A 17,808-nucleotide genomic window follows, 5' to 3' on the forward strand; every position below is an offset into this window, starting at 1 on the left:
TGTCCCTCCCCAGCTTGTGTGATCTCTTTCTCTTTTTCTCTCAAAAATAAATAAACATTATAAAAAATAACAGTGAAAGTGTTTAAAGATTCTCTCAGTATTTGTTAACTGAGAATGTCTTAGTTAATACTTAATTTTTAAAGAAGAATTTGTTGGTTAAGATATCTTGGTTAATATTAATTTTTCTTCTTTCATTTTCTGAAGAAGATATCCCACTGCCTTATGAGCTCCATAATTTCTGATTAGAAGACTGCTGTAGACTAGTTTTTAAGTTAAACTTGAAAAGTTTTGGTTAGTATATTTTCAAATGTATTTTCTTGCTGCTTTATTTCTCATCTCTTTCTGTGATTTCCATTATGTCTATGTTGGTATATTTGACAGTGACTCAAGGTTCTGTCTCTCTCTATGCTCTTATTAATTTTTATTTGTTTTGTTTTTCAGACTTGAAATCTTTATTTACCTGTTTTCAAGTGTACTGATTCCTTCAGCCAGCTCAAGTCCATGATTGAGACACTCACGTGAATTTCTCATTTTAATTATTTTCTACTCAATGGGGAAAATAGTATCTTTCCAATAAATAGTGCTGGGAAAACTGGATATCTACATGCAAAAGAATGAAGTTGGGCATTTACCTTACACCACTTACAAAAAGTTAATGCAAATGGATCAAAGATTTCAACAGAACTAAAACTGAAAATTTTGAAGAAAAAGATGAGAAAAACTTTATGTCATTGGATATAGCAATAATTTCTTGAATATAACACTCAAAGCATAGGCAACAAAAGAAAAATAAGATAAATTGATGCTATGGACTGTTTGTGTCCCACCAAAATTCACATATTGAAACATGCTAGAAAAAGCCAATGTTGCTCTGAAAGGATTGTTAAACTCCATTGTGGTGAAGGTTCAGAAAGGAAAGAAGAGTGCTGGAAATAAAATTTGCATCTTTTTAGAAGTAATACATAAATAATCATGTATAGAATGTTGGTAGTAATATAGATGGTAAAGGCCATTCTGTTAGGTCTCAGAATGAGGAACATGTTATTGGACAATGGAGAAAAGGAAAAAAGGAAACCCTTGTTATAAGGTGGCAATAACTTGGTTGAATTGTGTTCCTATTTGAGTATTTTGTTAAAAGTAGAACTTGCAAGCAACAAAATTGGATTTTTAGACCACTGCAGACATGTATGCCACCTATCAGAGTTGATGTGTGGGTGGGGCCCCTGAAGAAAGCTGATTTGTGGGAAAAGCTACCACAGAGCTGTAACATGGGCTGCAACCAGAGGAGATATATGAGTGATGTTACCACTTCAGAGGGGCTGAAGGGCAGAACATTGAGCCAAAGAAGATTATTCTCATGCCTTAAGATCTAATGGGATTTGCTGTGCTAGGTTTTGGACTTACTTGGGACCCTTCACTCCTTTCTTCTTTCCTGTTTCTCCCTTTGGAATGGAAATGTCTATCTTATGCCTGTCCTACCATTGTATTTTGGAAACACATAACTTATGTTGTTTCATAGATTCATAGTTGGAAAGTAATTTTACTTTAGGATGAATTACACCTAGAACCTCACTCATTTCTCATTTAGATAATATTTAGAAGAGATTTTGGACTTTAAAAGTTTATGCTAGAATGAGTTAACATTTTAAAGGCTGTTGGGATGGAATGAATGTATTTTTCATGTGAAAAGGACACGGATATTGGGGGGCCAAGGGTGGACTACTATGGATTGAATGTGTCCTCCCCAAATGTATATGTTGAGAGCCCTAATTCCCAGTGTGGTGGTAGTTGGGGATGGGATCTTTGGGATGTAATTAGATTTAAATAAGGTCAGGAGGGTGAAGCCTCTATGATGGGATCACCGTCCTTATAAAAGAGGAAGAGCTCTCTGTCTTTCCACCAGGTAAGGATAGAGCATGAAGGTGGCCATCAGCAAACCAGGAAGAATGCTCTCACTGGAGACTGAATTTTCCAGACCTTGATTTTGGACATCTCAATCTCCAGAACTACAAGAAAAAAAATTTTGTTGTTTAATCCACTCAGTCTATTGAATTTTGTTATAGTAGCCGGAACTAACACAGTTGAATTTTATAAAAATTAAATATTTTCTACCCATCAAAGAATACTATCAATAGAGTTAAAAAGTAACCTACAGGATTGGGGAAATATTTATAAATCATATGTCTCTTAAAGGATTAATATTGAGACTATATAAAACACTCCTACAACTCAACAACAGTAAAAAAGAACTTGACTAAAAAGTAGGCCAAGAACTTGAATAGACATTTCTTCATAGAAGATATGCAAACGGCCAAAGCATGTAAAAAGATGCTCAACATCACTATTATTGGAGAAAAGCTAATCCAAACCACTGTGAGGTATGACTTCACACCCATTAGGATGACTATTATAAAAACAACTCAGAAAACAATGTGTTAGTGAGGATGTGGAAGATTGGAACACTTGTACACTGCTGGTGGGGATGTAAAGTGAAATTGCTGAGGAAAACATTATCGTGTTTACTCAAAGAAAGCCCAAAACATATCATTATAATATATTCTAGCAATCCACTTCTGGGTATATACCCAAAATAATTGAGAACAGAAGCTTAAATAGATACTTGTACTCCCATGCTCATAGCAACATTATTCACAATAGTCCTAAGGGAGAAGCAACACAAGTGTCCATTGAAAAATAAATCGATAAAGAATATGTGGTATATACATTCAATAAAATATGATGCATCTTTGGGGTGCTTGTATGACTCAGTCAGTTAAGCTTCCAACTCAATTTCAGCTCAGGTCATGATCTCACGTTTTGTGGGTTTGAGCCCCGCATCAGGTTCTGTGCTGACAGTACAGAGCCTTGTTTGGGATTCTCTGTCTCCCTCTCTCTCTGTGCCCCTTCCCAACTCTCTCTAAATAAGTAAATTAATTAATTAGTTAATTAATTAAAAATATGATGTAGCCTTAACAAAGAATAAAATTCCACTACACATTATACTATAGGTGAACCTTGAAAATATTATGCTAAGTCAAATAAGCCAGACACAAAAAGACAAATACTGTATGTATTATTCCACTTATAAAAGGGACTAGAAGAGTCAAATTTATACAGACCTAAAGTAGAATGGTGGTTACCAGGGTCAATGGGGGATAGGAGAATGGGACGTTATTATTTAATGAGTACAAAGTTTCAGTTTGAAATGATGAAAAATTGTTGGAAATAGTGGTGATGATTCCACAACAATATGAATGTACTTAATGCTACTGAATTGCACACTCAAAAATGATTAAAATTTAGATATTGCATTTTGTGTATTTTTCCACAATAAAAAAAATCATAGACCATTTTAAAGTGAACAATCCAGTGGTATTTAGGACTTTCACAATGTTGTGGAACCACCTCTAGTTCTAAGACATTTCTATCAGACCAAAGTAAAAACTACTTATTCACTAAGTAGTTGCCTTCCTTTACCCAGTACCTGGCAATCACTGATTTGTGTTATATCCTGTGTTGGTCTTCTGAGACTGCCATAACAAAATACCACAGATTGGGTGACTTAACAGAAATTAATTTCTCACAGTTCTCAAGGTTAGAATTCCAAAATCAAGTTGTGAGTAGGTGTGGTTTCTCTTGAGTCCTCTTCCCTTGGTTTGCAGATGGCTTTCTTCTTGTTGTATCCTCATATGGCCCTTTTCTTGTGAGCAAACACTCTTGGTGTCTCTTCCTTTTCTTATGAGGACACTATTTTATTGGGGTCCCACCCTTAAGACTTTATTTAACCTTATTTACCTCCTTAAAGATGATATCTCTACTTACATTGGGGGTTAAAGTTTCAACTTATGAATTTTGGGGAGACACAATTCAGTACATAACATTCCACCCTCTGGCACCCCAATACTCATGTCCTTCTCATATGCAAAATGTAAAATTTATCCTGTCCCCACAAGCCCCAAAGTCTTAACTTATTCCAGCATCAACTCCAAGTCCAAAGTCTCATCTGAATATCTGAATTAAGTCTAGGTGAGACCAGATGTATGATTCATCCTGAGGCAAAACTCCTATTTAGCTATGAATCTGTGAAACTAAAGAATTTATGTGCTTCCAAATACAATGGTGGAATAGGCATATAATAGAAATTTTCCTATCAAAAGGGATAATTCCATTATCATGAAACTTTTCCCCATGTTTTATTTTAAGAGTTATGGTTTTAGCTCCTAGGTTTAGGTTTTTGATCCATTTTGAGACATTTTTTGTATATGGTGTAAGTTAAGGGTCAAACTTCAATATTTTGCATATGCAGTTTTCCTAGCACTACTTTTTGAAAAGTATGTCCTTTTCCCATTGAATGACCTTGGCACCCTTGTTGGAAATCATTTGACCATGCATGTGTGGGTTTATTTCTGAGATGTCTATTTTATCGCATTGGCCTATATGTCTGACATTATGTCCATACAACACTATTTTGATTATTGTAGCTTTGATAAGAGTTGCACTGCAATGAATGGATTCTTCTGTAGGGCTTCCAGTGGGAGCATCACCCTGCCCACACATTAATTTCTGACTTCAGTCTCCAGACCTGTGAGAGAATAAATTTATATTGTGGTAGTTTTTATTAAAGCAGTCATAGGAAACCAATACTAATAGTGAATGACAGACTTTGTGGAAAATTAATATTTATGCCTGTTTTCACTTTCCCATCTTTTCCCTGAGACAAGCTGATGAATACCCCCTAGATATGGGATAAATTCAAAGTGGCTAGGATGGACTCTCACAAGCAAGGTTTGAAATTGGTAAGAGGAATGAAATTTTTATTCATTTTATTGTTTATATGTTACCTGCATTGGAATGAGAGAAAAGCATTACATAGTCTTCAGTTGAGGAAATGTAACTTTTTAAGACATGTGAACCCTCCCTTTGAACTTTTATTTAGTCTTGATTTATTTTGCAGAAAATTTAATATTTTTTACATAGTAAATATGAATCTTTCCCTTTATGGTTTCATCTTTTATTTCTCTAAAGCTCAGACAGGCTTTCTCCTCTATACTCTTGTCCCTGAATTCAGATTAACATATATTTATATTCTCTTTTACTTTATTGATTTGTCCTTAATATACTTGAGATAAAGGGGCACCTGGGTGGCTCAGTCAGTTAAGCATTCGACTCTTGATTTTGGCTCAGGTCATGATTTCACAGTTGGTGAGTTCAAGCCCTGAGTCAAGCCTAGCATCAGTCTCTGCGCTGATAACGCTTGGGATTCTCTCAAAATAAATAAACTTTAAAATGTGTGTGTGTGTATATGTGTGTGTGTGTGATAAAAATGTGCGCACAGGTAACTCTAAAATTTTAGTGTGCTTCAGAGTCACTCAGGAGTTTAACATTGCAGTTACATAAGCACCATTACCAAAGAGTGGTCTTGGGTGAAGGGTCAGGATACTGTATTTTAAACAAGCTCCCCATGTAATACTGAAGCATTTGCTAGAGAGGAAAACCTTGGGGAATACTAATATATACTATTTAAAAGGATCTCATGTGTTGATTTGGGGGTATAATTCCTCCTCTTTGATATGTATTTCACAAGATATATATTCTAGATAAATAAAATGAGTTGCTTAGGGTCACACAGTCAATCAGGGGTAGTGCAGAGAAAATTAATCAGAGATACTTTAGTCACAAATTATACTCAGTTGTTCTAAACTCTACATGTACATCAGAATCACTGTGAGAGATTTTTAATTTTTTTTAAGTTTATTTATTTTGAGAGAGAGCACATAAGTGCAAGCAAGGGAGGGGCAATGAGAAGTTACTTGCCCTTAAATAATCCCAAGCAGGCTCCTCATCTGTCAGTGCAGAGCCCAATGCAGGGCTCAAACCCACAAACCGTGAGATTATTACCTAAGCCAAAATCAAGACTTGGATGCTTAACCACTGAGCCACCCAGGTGCCCCTCACTGTGAGAGTTGTTTCAATATAATAATCCCTTGGTCTCATTTCCAATGAGTCTGATTCAATTGGTTGGGAGTGGGTCCTGAACTCCCCTTTAAAATCTCAGGTAATTCAAACCTGCAAAGGTTGAGAACCTATGCATTAAAGATAACAACATAAAAATAAGACAGTTATCTCTTTAAAAAGGGCACAGTCTAGTGGGAAAATAAAATCTGGTGTATATAGTTTAAGGCACTTAAAAAGTACTTTCATATATACATGATGAGGAGAGGAGTGCCCAAACTTGAACTAAAGCTGGGGCATCTCCACTTTAATTTATGTAAGTCCAGAGATGTCTGATGAACTTGGAGTAAAACCTAGTTTCCAGAATTTTTTTTTGTCAGTTCCTCAGGTGATTATGATGCAGCTGGTCTGTATAGCACATGTTGATAAACATTGGCAAATGTAACATTATGGTAAGTCCATGTGTTGATATTGTTGCTTAATCCTTTCTCTGTTGTGTTCCTTTTTCAATTGCAAGCTACAGCCTGTAGAGAAATAAAGTTACTTGCCTATAATCAGAGGCAAACCTGAGCCCACATTGCAGGACTCTCAATTCAGCTATAATTAACTGTTGTACCCTACAACTTACCATTCCCTATGGTAGGCACTGAGGGTACAAGTACCAATAGGACAATATATTTATTGTGAGAAGGATACAGTCTACTTGGGTACCAGTAGTGACTGGGTGATGGAAAATTCTCTAAACAAATGGTTGATTTACCAGGTATTTAGTCTCAGCCAGTTTCCCATTGTTATGTGATTATAGGTTTATTGGGCACAGCAAAAATCAAAGCAAGGGAAGAGGGAAATTCCTCTGGATCCATGTAGGTTAGTATGAGTAGAGACTACTCAGTATTCTGGGGTTAGGTTGGCATAAAACCACCTTCACACCTGTGTATGTGCAGAGTGAGACCTATAGCAGTGTCTGCACAGAAAATGGAGAGTCAAGGAAATGGGCCATATGCATCAGAGGATGGAAATGATAGTCCAATTTTAGGCACACTAAATAGGCACTAAATTAGGCACAATAAATCTAGTGTCATTCAGATTTATCTAGGGGAAAGGGATAATGAAGAAAGTATGAGAAAAACCATAAAGGGCTATTTGGATCCCTAAGCAGAACTAGAGAAGTATCCACCTGGATTAAGTATAACTACAAAGCAGAAAGTGACATTCTCCATATTTCTGAAAGGGCAAAATGGAAACTCAGACCATTGAAGGTTCAAGAGAAATCAGTGGGTCTTTGTCATCTTTAGGATTCTAGCACATCAGCAGTGGTAGGGACCAGTGGAGGGAGCAGAACCTAGCAGAAGGGGAAGAAATACTTAGCAGTCATGGCATTATCCAGGGAAAAGGGGCACAGAAGCATATAGAAAAGTTACCCACTTGGCATTCAATTATACTCCAGGGTAGGCATACTTCTTGGGCTCTTCTCTAAATATGAAGGGCACTTAGTGTCAGAACCTTGCATGTATGGGTAGAGCCAGCCACAGAGGGTCTTTATTACCTCATTTGATTCCCACACTAGTCCTGGAAGGCATATATTATTTTCACTTTATAGATTAATAGGCTGACTGTAAAGAAATGTAGCTGTAATGATTACTAGGTTTGTGCTTCTAAATAAGAGATCTTATAAGAGGTAAGACAAGATTTATGTCTTTAAATGTTTCTCAAATATTTGTTGATTGTCTCCATTCCTTTTATAATCCAATTGGCAAGTTCTTTGCCTCTTACTTTTTTCCAACATATATAATACATATGTATTCATTTTGGAAAAATGAGAAAAAACAAGTAATCAAGAAAAATTAAAGAAAATAAGAAAACTATATATGTATATAATATGCACACTTTTAAATGAGATAGTATATCTATAGATTGCTTTTTAACTGCTTTATTACCTTCACAGTATGTAATAAACATCTTTTCATGCAAGTTGATGAAACTCCCCTGCTGACAGAAAAACTTGCAGACTAAGTCAAAATGAAATATCTAATCAGAAAAATGACAGAACACCACAGGTTCACAGTAAAGGGTACATCAAGAAAATACAACTTTGGGAAGCAGGGGGGTTATTATTATTAACCTTAGCACTCAAGGCATAAGGCAAAACTCATCATGATGGTCATGGTGAGGGGGATCTCCTATAAGTATGCGCAAACTGTACCTCAGCTGAAGTTCCCTAATTTTCCTCCTTAATTCTCTCATCTCCTCCATGAACCGTTCCATATCATCTGCATCTCCGTCTATCATGTGAAGGTTATAGACCAGCCTATTGGGCATGTCCTCTCTACCATCGTGGGCAGGTGGGGCCCAACCCGCTCTAATATTTCCTCTAGGCTCCTGGCCTTCACCACCTCCCAAAGGGTGAGCTTCTTCTTCATTCTGCACTGGAGTCTGATCTTCTCCTTTGCTTTCCTGGGGGACACTTTCCATGTTGACATTTTTTTTTTCTTGCTTACTTTTCCTAGGAGATAAGAAGCAAGAAGGATGGAATGCTTTATAACAACAGAATTCAGAGCTGTCAGAAAAGGTTTTCCCATCTGAGAGATTTCGTGCGCCCTCTAGGGGACGCTCCAGACCCAGCCCTAGCCCTGCTACAAAGCCCACCATTTTCCCGATAAATTCTTCCTTAGGCCCGTGCTCACACATCCTGCACTTAACTAGGGCAGGAAAGGCAGTGAGTCCCCCAGGTTCTGTCCTGATCCCTGGTAATACTACACCAAAGGGCCCCAGGCAGCCCCCTACCTGCAGGGATCAAAAGCAGTCTTCCTCTTTTAGCCTTGAAATCTGCTGCACCAGGGCACCTGAAGACCAGCAGACAGAAATGCGACAATGGCCAGGACTGATTAGTTGATCAGTATCAGAGGCACCAGCTTTGTTGTTGATTTTGGACTCCGCTAATCAAATGTTACCACTTCCTCTTTCTCCTCCATAATGTATCACGACTTCATTTTCTGCCCTGTGATGTGCTCCATAAATAGGCATTGTAACCAAAGATGATTATTCCAAACCAGTTTCCTCTCTTCTTTAGGCCCCTTTACCCCCCCCCCCGTCTCCTCCCTCCCGTCACCTAATTACCATATCTTGAATGCAAATGGACAACTTGTTGGGTGGGGGAGTCAAAACCGCTTGCTGGATGGTGAAGTGTTTATTTATAAAGAATTTCAACGTGGCTGCGACGCAGCAGCCTTTCTAGAGTTCACTCTCCTTTCACTGCCCACCATTTTATGCATCAAAATGGACGAAGGGCAAAGGGGTAGTGTGGGAATTGCAAACCTGTACCCGCTGAGATCTCAGGACTTTGTCTTGCTTACCCCAGGGACCACAAGCAGCGCCCAGGCTTAGACCGACTTGCAGGGTCAGAAACAAGTTTCCTGCTCCCCAACTATATCCCTCAGTCGAAAAGCCCCCCACTCGACTGCCTCCTGAGCAGAAGGGAAGTGTTCCCCGGACCTAATTCCTGTCCCTATCCTCTGCAGCAACACCCATCCCCGCCCCTTCGCCCCCGTTTGCCGCAGCCCACCATTTCCCGCTCCAAAATGGACGAACGGTGGAGAACCGATACCAGAACAGAGGCCTAGAACCGTGGCGGGGTCGACCATCTCCAGGGTCAACGGTTACGACCCCCTCCCATCGCCCTGCAATAATCAGACTTTTTCCTCGCTCTCTCCTTCCTGGCCCTTCCCTTCCAGACGCCGGATCGCCGACGAGATCACCACTCCAAGGACATCCCAACTGGTACCCATTCCTAACTGTTGGCCCCTCTCTGTCTCTTCCCACCAAGTCCTCCACTTCTTGCACCATATAAATGGGTATTGGGGACGGGGATAGGGAAAATCCAGTCCTGGAACCGCTCTGGTCTTAGCCTTCTGCCACCCCAGTCAGCGCCCACCAACCTGCTACGGATCAGGTTCAGCTTGTACAACTTCCTCCTTCCCTGGGCTACAGGCTCGCCAGCCTTCAAGGCAATAGCGAGCCAGCACACAGCCGCAAACGACTACCAGACTGCAACTAGGAGGAGACACTAATCTACGCGTCAGCTGTAGGTCTCCTAAGGGCCACGTCACTGTGAACTCAGATAACCAATTATGGTTCATACCTGGATTGCGGCCAGAGAGTGGGGAGCGGGAGCGTGGGCGGGGCCACCTTTTTCTCCATCCCTGCCTTCTCCCCACAATAACACAGTCCCCCCTTTTTCCTCCTGTTTAGTAGTCTTTAGGACCAAACAGGTCATAATATTTAGTACTGTGTATTTGCCTTTGCCCTGACTTCTGCTGGAGCCTTTAAATAATTACTTATTTCTCTTCTATACCATTAAAAATGCCCACTTCCCTCCACTCCCCTGCAAGAATACCCCAAAATTATCCCTAACATCGAAGCTAGGAAGTATGGAAAATACATAGGAAGTGACTATTTTTTTTTTTTTACTTTATATATTTTTGAGAGGTTGAGGGGAGAAGGGCAGCGAAAGAGAGAGAGACAGAGAATCTCAAGCACTCTAATGCAGAGCCCGATGGGGGGCTCAAAAAGAATCAGGAGATCATGACCTGAGCCTAAATCAAGAGTGGGTCACTTAACTGACTAAACTACTGAGGCACCCCAGGAAGAGACATATACAAAAAACAAAAAACAAAAAAACTTTTATTTCCCTCTTTTTTTTTTTTTTTTTTTTTTTTTTTTATGGGGAAGGGTGGTTGTTTTTGTCTTATTTCCCATTAGCATGCATTCAGTGTTTGGTTGTTATAATCAGACAATACAATTATTTTCAGCTGAAAAATAGGGTTTCAGTTGTAAAAACTTGGCAAGGCCTGCTTCTCCTGACAGCAACCCCCCCCCCCCCATTTAAGGACTTTGAATTATAAACCTAAGCTGATGGTTCCTCTTGTGAAGGGTCTCTTTGAGGTCTTTCCATGAGGTGAGACACTGAGTCTTGCTGGTAGATTTTCATATCCTTAGAACCTGTGACAAACTTATGGTCTCCTCTTAATTATATCAGTGCAACTTCACTTTACAAGACTCTAGCATGGCCTCTAAAATAGAACAACACTGAGGTCTTCCAACAATCCAGAACAATAATTTGAGAAAGTTATGCTGACAGTTACAAAGTATTGTGAAGCTATAATATTAAAACATGTTATAACAGAATAAATATAGAACAAATGAAACAGTAGAGAAAGCCAATTATCAAGAAATATAGAGAAATATTAGACATCTGATTGAAATATTTTGAATTAGCAGGGAGAGGTTACATTACTGAAGGAATGGTGATGGGATAATTGGTTAGCTATTTGGGAAAAAAATGAAGTGTCTTATTCCTGTTATATACTTAAATACAGAAATAAAATGTTTAGATAAAAGGACATGAAACTATTGAAAATAGTATATACTAAATATTATTTTGTATATAGTCTTAGGATGAAAAAGTTCATTAAAACTATAGTACCAGAGATAGCCATGGCCAAAAGGCATTGGCACAATCCTGCTGGGACCCTCTCAGTCCAAAGTACCATGTAGAATGTGCCTTAGAATTATCCGAATTATTGACGGAAAACTGGAGTATTTATCCATAGATGTGGGTCATTTATTGGTAGATGTTACCCTGGGAATGTTAAAATCTCTGACCCTTCAAGATTGTCCTAAGCCTGGGTTGAGCAAGCTCCCAAGATGCCAGAAAAAGTCCTCAGTAAAATTAGTAAAATTAAATACAGACAAAGAAATATACTATTCAGGGGTGCCTGGGTGGCTCAGTCGGTTGAGCATCCGACTTCGGCTCAGGTCATGATCTCACAGCTCGTGAGTTTGAGCCCCACGTCGGGCTCTGTGCTGACAGCTCAGAGCCTGGAGCCTGCTTCTGCTTCTGTGTCTCCCTCTCTCTCTCTCCCCCTAACCCACTCACATTCTGTCTCTGTCTCTCTCAAAAATAAATAAACATTAAAAAAAGAAATATACTATTCATATTTTATTCTAAATCAGTCCAAATATTTTCCTTTAAAACAAAGATAATACACACACATCCATTCTTATATTTATAGATATTTGTGCTGTTTGTAGTTTTGACCATAAGAAAGAATGTTGATTGAACTTATTTGTACATAGTTTTTCTAATACTAATATGTATTAAATTAAATTCCTAGGACTGTCATTGCATATGACTATGGATGCTTTTAATTGTCATAGAAATCAACCTTGAAAATATTTTCTCAATTTGCCATGTACAGTGTATGAACATTCCTGTTTTCTCATGTGTATACCAACACTGAGTACTACCTGGTTTATTGTATTTTTTAAATTTTATTCAAGTTTGTTTTATTTTTTTCTTGTTTTGTTAATTTTATTTGACTTGTGGTGAGCTCAGGATAACATACAGAGAAGTTGAATCACTCTGTTGTACACCTGAAACTAAAGTAACATTGTGTATCAACTGTACTCATATAAAATTAAATTTGTTGGCAAGGTCATCAGGTAATGTTTCTAAACCTGCCACATCATAACAAATAGCTCAGATTAAGATTCTTAGACTCTTCTCTGAATATTCTAGTTTAATAAATTGAAGCCAGGCCTGGGACCCTGTGTTTAAGTTCCTTAAAAAATTCTTAATATGAGGTAGGTTTGGGAATCATGTCACAGGCAAAAACAAACTAAATAAAGAAAAACACCTTCCATTATTATATAAGTAGTATTTTTTAAAGAACATTGTTACAAAATAATTTCAAAGTTACAGAATGGTGTTGAAAGTAGCACAAAGAATCCCCACATATCCTTCACTGTATTCTCCACTGTTAACATTTTGCTACATTTGCTTTATTATTTTCTCTTCACCTAGAAGGACACATGATTTTTTTTCAGAACCATTTGAGTTAGTTGAAGACTAAATGGTCATTTAAAATTATTTAGTTCAATTAATTTAATATAAAACTTTCTTAAATTATTTTATTTTTTTGCCTTTGGAGGTTTCTTTTATAAAATTTGAAATATATACATAAACGTGTAATATATAAAGATAAATATTTTAGTATATGGTCTTACTAAATGTTCTCTACTCACTATTATATTCATATAGTTTATGCATCTATTTTAATGTAATAGCATATCATAAATTATTTTCAGGTTAGTAATAGTTTAAGCACTCGGTTTCTGATGTTTCAAGAGTGTTCAAATTATAATTTATTTAACCAATCCCCAATTAATTAATATTGGTATTATTTCCATACATTTACAGTTACTGGCCTTGTTTCAGTAAATGTATATATGCAGATTGCCCTCCAAAAGATTGTCCACACCTTACCAACACATGTTGTAATCAATCACATTAATTTATGAAATACTGAATCATACTAAACAAGGTTGAGAGAATAAAGCATACATCCATGCTTTTATACTATATACAGTTTGAAAAAATATATAAAACACATACATACAAACACATAGTCATTTTTATAATATTTTACATGTAAATACATATATATCCATACATAAACAAAGCATATAAATAAATATATATCCATACATAAACAAAAACACAACCTGCTTTTATTACAAATCATGTTTTTGAGATTCATCTATATTGATGTATAGATAGATGTAACTCTTTTTTACAGCAGTACAGTGTTCCATTGTATAATTGCATTGCTCGTTTTTTGTTTTCCTATTGACGCACAATTAGATTTTTCCTTTTTTTTTCTGTTACAAGCATAGATTCAGGAAACATCCTTGTGCATGCCCCCTTTGTACTTCCTTCACTTGAATAGCAAAATTTCATATTTGTTCCGTTTGTTTATTATTTTCAGATTTTTTTTTTTTGGTAAGTCTGATCTCCCAGGATTTTCCAAATCTTCCCTTTCTTGGGTGGCATTCTAGATATACAAATTATACATAGGTACGTTGGTTTGTCTTCTGGAGGTTTTAATTTAGTACGTTTGGAATGGAATGTGACAATTTGTAATTTAAGAAGGACCCCAGATAATTTTTAAGATCAGGCAAGTTTGGAACCCTTTAATGAGGTTTAGAAAATTATTTCTTTAGGGGCGCCTTGGTGGCTCAGTCGGTTATGCGTTCAACTTTGGCTCAGGTCATGATCTCACAGTAAGTGAGTTCAAGCCCCATCTCGGGTTCTGTGCTGACAGCTCAGAGCCTGGAACCTGCTTCAGATTCTGTGTCTCCCTCCGTCTGTGCCCCTCCCCCTCTGGCGCTCCGTCTCTCTCTGAAAAATAAATAAACATTAGGGGCGCCTGAGTGGCTCAGTCATTTAAGTGTCCCACTTCAGCTCAGGTCAGAATCTCATGGTTCATGGGTTCAAGCCCCCCCCTCCCCGTCAGGCTCTGTGCTGACAGCTCAGAGCCTGGAGCCTGCTTTGGATTTTGTGTCTCCCTCTCTGTCTGCCCCTCCCCCGCTCGTGCTCTGTCTCTCTCAAAAATACATAAACATTAAAAAAATAAAAAATAAAGAAATAAACATTATTTTTTTTAAAAAATTGCTGATTTATGTTCTTTAATTTTTGGTATACTTCAGCATCTATTCTTAGATATCTTTATTGCCCTTAATGATTGTGTTTTACAAAATACAGTAATAAAGATATATATAATATAGAAAGTAAACGAGTTTGCTATATATTTTTCAGAAAGTTTATTTTGTATGTATTTCTGCATAGGAATACTTTCTTAGCTCAAGCAAGGAGGAAATACACTTAAAATTGTTCTTTAATATTTAGGATGTTACTTAGCTTCTCAACCGAGTAGCACTTAAGCACAAAATTTTAGGTTGAAGGGAAAAGTTTCAAAGTGAATACATTTTTTTCCTAAGTTTTCCATAAAAGCAAACAATCTATTTTGGTAAGCCTTGAAATTGGTACACGCACACACACTCACTCACACACACACACACACACATTCCTCATTGATCTGTAATTTCTATTTCTTCTATTTTTGTCTGTTCTTTTAAAAATATTTTTAAAATCTTAATAATTGAGTTATTTTTCAAAAATAAAACAATCCAGTTTGGTGTATATTATTGGAACTCATTTTCTATGCATATGCTAATGTAAAGGAAAATTTTATTAAATCTGGGAAGAATTACATCATAAATGTGAGTTTCTCCTTTAAGGATGGTACAGAATTATGCTTAACAGAAAGAAGAAAGTTTGAAGAAGAATGAAGTTTTAGAGTCACTACATTTTTACGATTTACTCTGAACAAGAAACTTTTGTTCACCACTCAACTAAGTTTTTTTAAAAAAATTAATACAAATGTTTTCTAATGCTAAAAGTTGCAAAAATTTCATGGGCATAAATGATTATTTGTCCTTTTGTTATTTTAAATGTTTTAAAACATTTGAAACATTGTAATATAGCATGAGTAATACAGTAATGATTAGTTGGAAAATTTTTGTTTCAAAAATTTTATCAGCTGATGTAACATCACTTTTTTAAGCTTAGTAAGACTTTGTTAAATAAAGCTTTGTACTCAAATGTTACTAAAACTCAGTTTTTCTTGATAATATTAGTAAGAATGGTTTAAGATAAATCTCCCTTCTGTAGTAGAAATAAAGATGATTCAAATGGCTTTTCTAATCTTAGACATGTTAGGAATGCTGTTTGCTTTATTAAAATATGTTAATAAAAATAACACATTATATATATTCACATATTTCAATTGAATAATATATACTATAGTGAGACTTGTTTTTTTTTAACCTAACAGTATATTTGAACATAGTTCCATGTAATAAATACAGTAAAACCTATATTGGTTTTCTATTATTGTGAAACCAAGTACCACAAACTTGGAAGCATATACAACAAAATTTACTAGAGGTCATATCAGGCACAGCATGGCTAGGTTCTCTTCTCAGAGAATCACAAGGCTGAAGTCAAGGTGTTGGCTTGCTGTGTCCTTATCTAGTGGCAAACCTAGGGAAAATCTGCTTTTAAACACTGTCTTGTTATTGGCAGAATTCAGTTCCTTGCGGATGTAGGACTGAGGTCCCAATTTTCTTACTAGCTATACCCAAGGACAGCTCTTAGCAACTAGAGGTTGTTTTCATATTTTATGATATGGTCCCCTTAATCCCAACAAGAGAGAACCACTGTTACTTTAAATCTCTCTAACACTTAGAATTTCTCTAACTTCCACTTCTGCTACTAGCTGGAGAAAATTGTCTACTTTTGAATGGCACATATGATTAAGTCAAATCCACCCAGATAATATCAACATTATAGGGTCAATTCATTTGGGATTTCAATTACATGTGCAAAATTGAATCACAGAAGTACTTTGATTAGCATTAGATTGAATAACCAGGGGCCTATAATCTCGTGTGTGTGTGGGGGGGTGCATCTTAGAATTCCCTCTGTATCACTATCTAAATAATTTTTCTTTTTAAATTGAGGTAAAAGTTACCTACGTAAAATTCAACATTTTAGCCACTTGAAAGTGCATGATTCAGTGGCACTTAGTATATTCACAGTGTTTTGTAACCATCACCTCTATCTAGGTCCAGAAAATTTTCACAACCCCAAAAGAAAACTCCATGTCTATTAAGTAATCAATCCCCTGTGCTCCCCCACACACAACTTCTGGCAACCACTAATCTGCATTCTGTATTTATAGATTTTCATATTCTTGATATTTAATATAAATAGAATCATGTAATTAATGACCTTTTGTGTGTGGTTTCTTTCACTTTACATAATGTTTACATAAGATTCACCCATGTTGTAACACATATTAGTACTTCATTCTTCCTTATACTGTATGGATATGCCCCATTTTCTTTATTGATGCAGCAGCTGATGGACATTTGGATTGTTTCTATCTGCTGACTATTGTGAATAGTGCTGGTAAGAAAATCTGTATACAAATTCTTGTTCAACACCTGTTTTCAATTTTTTTTCTAGTATATATCTAGGAATGGTATTGCTGGGTCATATGGTAATTCCACATTGAAATTTTTGTCAAGATATTTGATTTCTAGTTACTATTTTGTTTACTTCTGATATAATATTTGTTATTTCCTTATTTCTGCTCATTTTTGGTTTCGTGTGCTCCTCTTTTTGAATGTACATGTTTAGAGCTATTCTCTTCCCTTTGAGCACTGCTTTTGCTGCATTACATGAAATTGCTATGTTGTGTTCTTGTTTTCGTTTTTTTTTTTTCCCAAAGTATTTTCTAATTGCCCTTGTTATTTCTTCTTTGGCCCATTGGTTTTGTGAGTGCATTTAAATTTCTTCATATTTGTAAATTTTTCAGGTTTCTTTCTCTTATTGATTTATAATTTCATCCAATGTTATTGGAGAAGATATTTTTGTATGATTTTAATCTTTTTTAAAGTATTGAGCTTTGTTTGTATCCTAATATATGGTCTATCCTGGGGAATGTTCCATGTGTACTTGAGAAGAATGTGTATTCTTGTGCTTTGGGGTTAGAATTAGACATTAAGTTAGACATTCTATGTATGTCTGTTTGGCCTAGTTGGCTTATATTGTTGTTCAAGTCCTATATTATCAATCTTTTGCATTATTGTGCTATCCATTAATGGAAGTGGAGTATTGAATTCTTTATTATTTTAGAACAATTTATTCAATTATCAGTTTTCCCTTCTTATATTTTGGGACTCTGTTGCTAGGTGTGCATATGTTTATAATTATTATATCTTCTTGATGGATTATCCCTTTTAAGAAATGAAATGATATTTGTCTTTCTATGACTTACTTCTCTTAACATAATACTCTCTAGCTCCATCCATGTCATTGCAAATGGGAAGATTTTGTTCTTTTTTATGGGTAATACTCCGTTGTTCATACATACCACATCTTCTTTATCC

The 17,808-nt window shown here is 36.4% G+C and overlaps 1 protein-coding gene across 4 annotated transcripts; it reads right to left on the reverse strand.

Annotated features, from left to right (window-relative positions):
- Positions 1-7,871: 7,871 nt before the first annotated feature.
- BEX5 (brain expressed X-linked 5) lies at positions 7,872-9,989 on the reverse strand. Of its 4 annotated transcripts, none has more exons than XM_042974249.1 (3): positions 9,888-9,989; positions 8,737-8,795; positions 7,872-8,455 (listed from the first exon to the last, which is right to left on the reverse strand). In XM_042974249.1, the coding sequence occupies exon 3, from the start codon at positions 8,422-8,424 to the stop codon at positions 8,083-8,085; it is 342 nt and encodes a 113-aa protein (XP_042830183.1). In that variant the 5' UTR covers positions 8,425-8,455; positions 8,737-8,795; positions 9,888-9,989; the 3' UTR covers positions 7,872-8,082. The 4 variants fall into 4 exon arrangements, with proteins under 4 accessions (XP_042830183.1, XP_042830186.1, XP_042830185.1 ...); XM_042974252.1 differs by having other exon boundaries at positions 8,737-8,950; XM_042974251.1 differs by having other exon boundaries at positions 8,737-8,960.
- Positions 9,990-17,808: the final 7,819 nt, after the last annotated feature.

The sequence above is a fragment of the Panthera tigris genome, chromosome X (assembly GCF_018350195.1).
Source record: "Panthera tigris isolate Pti1 chromosome X, P.tigris_Pti1_mat1.1, whole genome shotgun sequence".
NCBI lineage: Eukaryota > Metazoa > Chordata > Mammalia > Carnivora > Felidae > Panthera > Panthera tigris.

Bases quoted from the DNA above. Each gene is read 5' to 3' on its own strand.
- BEX5 (XM_042974249.1), bottom strand. From the start codon at position 8,424: ATGGAAAGTGTCCCCCAGGAAAGCAAAGGAGAAGATCAGACTCCAGTG.